We start from the raw sequence: 8,071 nt of genomic DNA, 5'->3' as shown, positions 1-8,071 counted from the left end.
TAATAAAATAAACTTGAAGGTCTATAGTGTCGGCATTGCGATTGGCCAGAAAAAACATAAAACATGAAGCTCTGTAGACCCCTCACAATCAACTGACTACATCACACAGGCACATTCGTCTCAGTAACCCTGGCTGAGCCTGTAAAGTTAACTTACAATACCAAACTAATTTCTGTTCATTTTTAAATCGTGTTAGTCATAGACAGGGCGAGTCAAAATTATGTTAACATTTGAATAGCAGAAACAATTTATTCACAAAACACACTTCATATGTGCAAGATGAGCTACAGGAATGTCTTGACCTGTTCGCCGTCATGTTCAACACATGTGGCACATAAATTGTATACAAGTATACATAGCAGTGCCATTAGTGTTAACATAATTTTGACTCACCCTGTATAATAAGGAGACAAAGAAGTGCAAACAGAATTGAATGAACACACTCCACGGTTACTCAATAATGTTTATTTGCATAGGATATATTTACAAATGTAGACATACAGTATACAGTACAAAAAGCAGGTTTTGGAACACAATTCTAGACATGAACACCCATTTTTCAAGTACTCAACAAAATGCATCTCATTCCCTGAATACATGCTGTGCTGTCGGGAGGCTGGGCTTGCACAACACAGGACTCGTCTCGGTCTTCGTGGACAGTATGGCCGTCCACTTGGCCTGCGTCTTTGGGAATGTGGAGAAGCAGTGTGAGCGCACGGGGAACTCTCTGCTCTTTATGCACATATACAAGTTAAAAAGGCAAACTATGAAAAATCGCTGCCTCTCTTTATGCTGCTTAAACCCCTTTGCAAATGAAAAGCAGGACTGGTTTGTTGGAAACAATTCTCGTTTAAAGTTTGGAAAACTGCTACGTGCTTAGTTTTGCCCCAAAACAACTGCATGCAGTGCTCTGGGAAGTTGGTTCTATTAATGGTGACCAAATATTTTGTGCAGATTTATCATCATCTTCCAGCATTTACACTAGCAGGGTTTGACGTAATACTTTTATTCAATTCTTTGACATATTCTTCAAATACACACACTTTAATTATGCATAATTATTTGAGAAATGCCATTCAAGTATCTCATTTATTGTAACACAGAGGCGTACGCTAGTGACTGCTAGTCTGAAAGTGCGATACCTGTGTTTGTACTCCTCGTGTCCCCGACAGCTCAGACTGCTGCCAACAAACTACTACTTGTAAAATTGGTTTAAAGTAATTAGACATATGTAAAAGAATGGGAAGGTCAATTTGCCCGCTAAGAATTGTCTTTTCGCATGACCTTTGGGGGTCAGAGCGCAGGGTCAGCCATTGTACGGTGCCCCTGGAACAATTTTTCAGGTTAAGGGCCTTGCTCAAGGGCCCAGCGGAGTAGGATCTGTTCTGGCAGTAAGGGGACTTGAACAGGCAGCCGTCCAGCTACCAGCGCAGATCCTTAGCCTCAGAGCCACCTCCACCCTATCAATGGTAGAAGATTGAAAGGTGGGTCTGTAAAAGCAAGTAATGTTGAAGAATAAACAAAATAAACAATTTCTTGGCTAGAAGGAAACACTGTAAGATTTTGTTGCTACCTTGTTGTGGATTCTGAACTGATCTGTCCCAGTTTTACGAGGACGCTTCATAGCCATGTGACTAGAATTAAACAGGAAACTCTGAGGCAACTTCAGTTTATCGGAGCAGTAAAAGCTGAAAAGTCTGGAATTGGGGGATCATTACTGGGATGAAATGGGATTAAAAGCACAAGGTATTTAACATAAATCATCATGAGTATAATTATTGCAGTATAACGTGAAAATAAGTTGGTTCGATCAGCTTATCGATTAAATACATTTTATATTATGAATAACTCTTTTGTAATCTTATCCAAAATAACTACACAGTCAATTAATCCTATATTTTTATAGCATTTATTTGTTTTTAAATTGTGAAACTAGTTTTGATTAGGCACTTAAATAGTGAAAATAACCAATGAAATAACACGTTTTACATTTGCACACCTTAGTCAAGATGATCCCGAACACGAGTCAAATTATTTCTTAACTCATTCGATCCTCTTCAGTCCGTTTAATGGTAGTTAAGATGTATCATATGCTAGCTTACCGATTGACTAAACTCATTGAAGGGGTAATATATATATATATATATATATATATATATATATATATATATATATATATATATATATATATATATATATATATAAAATGGGCAAACAATACCACCAATAGTGTCTGAAAAGCGTTTCGATCTCTCTGAATACGTCAGCATTTCTAGTCTCCTTGATGCAGTTAAATGCAAGTTTTGACCGTGCAACTCACTTTGTCAAATGATGCGATCTGGTTAGCCCTTCAAACAAAAGCAATTAATACCTCAATTTGCATGCTAACAAATATATTTAATTAGACCAAATTAAATTGTAAATAATAGATTAGACTATAAAAAAAATACCAACATAACAAAAACAAATAGCAGCTATTGTCGCTGGTGTCGTTTTTTGAATAGCAGTGTGGTCATAGCCATTCTAGGAGGATTAATAGAACTAGAAATTTCAATAAAAACTATTAAAGCATAAAAACTCTTTGAAGTTTAAGTGACTTCCTCCAATTAACACACACACAGACCAAACAAACTGAGAAATGGTGGTAGCGGTACCTTTACGTTTGTGACTCCTGGTGGTCCGGTACATACAGTCCATATTTTAAAAGTGGCAGTATTTATAAAATGAATTTCATTTTATCGTCAACATTTAACATATTAAATTAATGGCAGAACATAAAAATGAAATGTACTGGAGAAGGTTAAACAGAAAACATTTAAATAAATTTGAACTTTAGACAGGGATATACTGCATTTTAACAACAAAGTAAATAAGAGAATCAGATATGAAAAGCATACAATGCGATTTGTCTGACACGGATACATCACACACACGTACACGGCTTCATTATGAAGGGATCTCTCAGGTTCACCTGGAAAACTGAAGGCAAAGGACGATCCAAAAACAACTCCAAAGCCTTGTGGGTCTGTCTTTGCTGTTAGAGAATTTCCCAGTTACTGGAACTGCTCTGGTAAGGGCCAATGTTCTCAGGTAGACATCCCCGTAAAGAAGGAAGGTGGGGATGGTTTCCTCCTAAATAGAGTCCTTTCCAGTTTTCTCGGACTTTGTTAATGTCTTCGCAGATGTTTATCAGAGCAAGTGCCTCTCCTCAAGTTAATGTCATCCAGGCCAACTTCACCCATCCTCTCCTTGCCTCTTTCACCTTTAAATATGACCTGCAATATTAATTGAGACTATCAAACACAGGATTTTGTTAGGGTTTCAATTTAACTCGCCAAGAACTGAATCGGTGATACCCAGACATTTATTTTCATGATTTGCCAAAAGGATTATATGGCACTAGAACCCAGGCAACAACAGAAGACATAAGAGTTTAAACTCTGAACTAAATGACTAAGATAAATTGAAACCTGAGAAGACTGAACACCGCCACACAATCCAGTGCAAGTGAAGGAAGGCCAAGCAAACATGGAGTGACAGCTAGAGGCTGGCGTCTAATCTGTGTGGTGACTGACATTGGAGGTTACCTCATCAAGAGTGCAAAGGATGAGGATTCCATGCCTGTTTCAACTTATAGCTGCCTCTAGACGGCAGAACATCTGACTTGCCATCATAAGATGACAAGCAGGTGGAACCACACTGGCCACAGGCTTTTACGGTTCCCAATGGCCAGCACTAATATATCCCACCTGTAGTCCTGTTTACTTATTTCTGCATTAATTTCATATCATATTATACATACACAGACTGGCAGAGTGCCTTCTGGTTGGCTCTACAAAACAAGCACCACAATGATGACAAACAATACAATTTATTAACCAAATAAACAGGCTAGGGATGAATACAAGAAGTAGCACACGTTCTAAAATAAGAAGTACAATGCAGACTTTCCTGCACCACAGGATCTGGCCAAACACATGACAGGCCCTGACTGACCTACTCAAACAAGATGACCCGTTTGCTTCCAGTTTTGTGTTCCTGACTGCCTGATGAGCCTTTGCCCCAAGCCAGCATCCATCTCTGGACTCCGAGTTGGCCTTTAAACCTTCCTGATGATTGACTTCTCCTAGAGCAGTGCTTCTCAAACTCAGTCCTGGGGACCCACTGTGGCTGCAGGTTTTTGCTCCAGCCAGCTTCTGTAAATAATGTATTGTTTTACTTTTTAACAATATTTTCACTCTACTTCTCCAGGTGTTCCAATTGTTTAATTAATCCATTATTTCCTAAATAGTGGGTCTGATGCTAAAGTAGTTGCAGCCTTTCATGATTCAGTGTTGTTTGCCTGGGTGTCTGCTCTGCTCGTTTTTAATTGTCATTAAGATACAATGAAGGGGCAAAATAGAATGAAATCAGCAAAAGAGAGTTAAGTGTTTAAATCTATAGCAAAAGCAGAAATTACTGTATTTCTAAATGTCTTATAAATGTAAAAATCATGCTGCTGTGCTTTTCTGAATGTAGAATAACAGAAAAAAAATACCAGCTAATTAAATGAGATCACTGTTATTACGGATTAGGAATCTGGTTGGAACAAAAACCTATAGCCACAGTGCGCCCAGGACCAAGTCTGAGAAGCACTGTTCTAGAATGATCTCACACTGCAGCATGCTCTGATTCTTAAAGACTCCGAGACAACAGGCAATGTTTTTGGGTGACCTGGTAACCAAAACCTACCTGTATCTCCAGTGCTCTCTGCTGGTGAGGAGGAATTCAACTGGTGCCCCTCTACCCCCAACCCTGCCACTGATTAGCTCATTTATGTCTTACTGTCTGCTTACTTAGTGGTTGCAGGTTTTCATTCTTACCCTTTTCTTAATTAGTGACCTGTTTTTGCTGCTAATTAACTTATTTTGAATTAATTGTAATTGACTTCTTTTTTAACATTGTTTCCCTGAATTTCTTCATCGTTTCTCTGAATTGCTTCATTTCTTTCCTTAAACAGCATCCGAACAGAAAAGAAATGTGAAGGGAGTGAAGTCAGGGCCTCAAACTCCAACTAATTTCACTCCAAGCTCTGATTCTCGTTACTAATTAAACCCATTTTTTAATTCCAAGGCTTTTTGCTGCTTGCATTCTTTTCTAAGAATACTGTTAAAATGTTTTGTGGACCTGAGCAGATCAGCATTCCTGAGACCTTCATCATTCTTTAAGATATTGTACAATGGACACAGTTTGCTGGTCATGTTTTGACTCATTTTGTATCTCACTATTGTCTGGCAGCTAATTAAGGAGCAACAAACAATTAAGGGGTCTGTGTCTTCAAGAACAAGTCAATTAAAATTCATTCAAAAGAGGTTAATTAGCAGCAAAAACAGGTCAGGGAAAGGGTTAGAATGAAAACCTCCAGCCACTGCGGCCCTCAAGGACCGAAGTTTGAGAACCCTGGCTTACACCAATACTGTGAGGAGTTCTTCAGTTGGATTGTCTACCCTGTGACTCTTTAGTGCCTCTTCTGCCCTTCTAACTTGTCAATATCTTGTAAAATGATTGCCTCAGTGCAAGACAAGAAACCATGACACAAAGTATTTTCATGCCTACTTTACTTACACTCTGAAGGCTAGCCCCCGACAGTGTGATCTGTGTTTGCCTCCAGCCATTCCCACTTGTTCGTCCCCACACTGCTGGACCAAGTGCTCCATTCCTCTTCACGTACACCTGCAGGGTGCCAGCATTGTGGCCCAAGAGTTTGTGGCTGAATGAAAGGCACAGGTCACTTTCATATTCCAGCTCTGTTAAAGGCAGGATCAGCAGTGCCACTCTGCCACCTCGTTTACCCCCAATGTCTGGAATGGTTAAGTACTTGCCACCTGAACAAAGCAAAAAGAAAATAGTGTTGGCAACTGAGGGGAGTCCATATGAACCATTTGCCTTGTCTGGTTAGCTAACGTGGATGGACAAAGAACACCTCCTAGGTACTGATCGGAGTGATGTGAAATATGAATATTTGCATACATGAATGAAGAGGAAAAAAGGATTTCAGAAAGTGAATAAATGAAATTAATTCAAAACGGACAAAAACAAATACACCCCTTATCTCTTTTACACTGGCCTTTAAACTCTCCTCAATCAAAACAATGTTTCATTTTCTTCATGTTATTCTTTATAAGAAATTAACCCTGTTTATACTAAGAGAAGTCTAATCCCCCTCTAGTTCTCAAAAACCTCTCATCTTTCTGCAGTTTGTCCCTATCCAGTCTGTGAGTTGCTACTCCACTGGCTGGGGTGCCCCTATAGCCCTAGTCTGGGGTCACATTTCTGGTCAGTGATCTCCCAGTGTTGTGTGTGCACACCACACTTTAAAGCAATCTGCCAGGTCTTCTCCGTGTCGTGCTTCTGTCCATCCCATCCCATTCTTAAGCCTGATGGACGGAGGCCCCGTGCAATGGCCGACACCTTAGCACCACCAGATTGTAGAGTTTTGGGTCTGAGCTTTCATCTGTCTACTTGTGAACATTATTCTAGTTGGGTTTTTACATCAATGCCTACACATTTGAGAAATCACAACAAAAGAAATCCCTAGAACTACAGGTTGTACAAATCCACAGTTGACAAATGCACTCACAATTTCTGAATATGTCACAAAGATTGAAAATAAAATGGAAGAACTTTATGCAGGTTTATAGAATTAACGTGGCAGGCTTGCAATTTTGTAAAGTTTTTTAGGTAATAGCAAATAAGATCTCCATCAGACGTGCTAACAAGCATACAGCAGCAAAAAGCTCACAGCAAGAAAGAGACATACGTATGAAATGGCTTGAGTAGAGTAACAAAGGGTAAAATTATTTAAATGAATATAATTAATCAGACACTGGATGACTAGTAGAAAACATACTAACTGGAATGAAAGCAAGTGGTTGTCAAGAATATAATTTATAACCAGTACTAGTTTAGTAATAAAGAAATATGTTTATAGAAAACTACAAAAAGGCTCCAATAACATCTAAAACAAAAGTCAGTGAAACTGAAGCAAGATGCACCACTTGGTGGGGTTGGTCTTGACTTTCCCTAAACCAAAATACATGTTAACAGCAAAGGATTTCTAAAGGCCAAAGCTGCAGCATATCAGGTGACCTCCTTTCACTTGTAGATTACAACTCTGCGATGATCCACAAGTTTGTTTGTGTGCTGGAGCCTGAAAGTCCTAACACACAGTCGACATGAGCAGGACTCTGCCATGCCAGCAGCTTACTCACAACAGGTAGTGTTCGTTTCTGGGAGAGAGAGCCGAGTCTGAGTAAGGGGAGACGCTCTGTTTTAATGTTATGTTTTACATTGTCAAAGATGGGAATCATGCAAGTATGATGTTACAGTTTAAATTTGGGGCAGGAATGAAGGACTGTATTGCTCTATAGCTTTATAACAGGGTTGGTCAAAGGAGGGATTGGGGGGGCACAAAGCAGCACAGAGTGTGGGCCTCAAAGAGTTAATGTGGGAAATACTACCATAGAGGCAATTAAATGATTAAAAAACAAACGCCGCAAAGGATAAATGGCCTGATTTTACTTATACTTAATATGTCAGCAATAAAGTGAAAGATTAATAACTGCAACGCGAAAAATAAACTGTGCATTGTAAAAATAGAAAAGAATAATTAATAAGCAGACGAACATTTTAACATTTGCCTACAACTATGGCTTTGGTTCAAGTCTTTACAGTAAAACTGTTGTTGAAAGGTAACATAGTTTGAGGTTGCGATGCAAATCTCAATTCTTAATGAAGTCCTTGACTTTCTAAAACAAAATTCTCACTTGGGCTGGGGAACTCCCCTGGCTCCTACCTGAGGAACTTGTGATGGTCTCCCAGTGCAAATCCCCTTCGGTGTTTCTCATCCATCCACACAGACCATGGTCAAAATTACAGCTGTGAATAAGAACATCTGGAAACAGAAACACAATTATGTGTAAGTAACGCAGTTCCCACCACAGCATGAGCCCAATTCATCTTTATTTAGGAATGCTCAGCTATGTGTATTGGACAAGAAGTGCAAACTCACATTAAACTTCTACATTTGATT

General features: G+C 39.2%; 1 protein-coding gene across 4 annotated transcripts in view; it reads right to left on the bottom strand.

Annotated features, from left to right (window-relative positions):
- Positions 1–450: 450 nt before the first annotated feature.
- The window catches only part of npnta (nephronectin a), a 176,175-nt gene continuing 168,554 nt past the window's right edge, over positions 451–8,071 (bottom strand). For all 4 annotated transcript variants that reach the window (XM_039759199.1, XM_039759200.1, XM_039759201.1 and 1 more), the window contains 3 exons: positions 7,835–7,933; positions 5,605–5,864; positions 451–3,275 (listed from right to left, as the gene is read on the bottom strand). In XM_039759199.1, coding sequence (XP_039615133.1) covers positions 3,168–3,275; positions 5,605–5,864; positions 7,835–7,933 — 467 coding nt within the window. In that variant the 3' untranslated portion in view covers positions 451–3,167. The remainder of the gene's footprint in view (positions 3,276–5,604; positions 5,865–7,834; positions 7,934–8,071) is intronic.

The sequence above is a fragment of the Polypterus senegalus genome, chromosome 7 (assembly GCF_016835505.1).
Source record: "Polypterus senegalus isolate Bchr_013 chromosome 7, ASM1683550v1, whole genome shotgun sequence".
Lineage (NCBI taxonomy): Eukaryota > Metazoa > Chordata > Cladistia > Polypteriformes > Polypteridae > Polypterus > Polypterus senegalus.
Note: the sequence above shows the minus strand (reverse complement) of the source record. Positions and strands in the feature narration are given on the sequence as shown.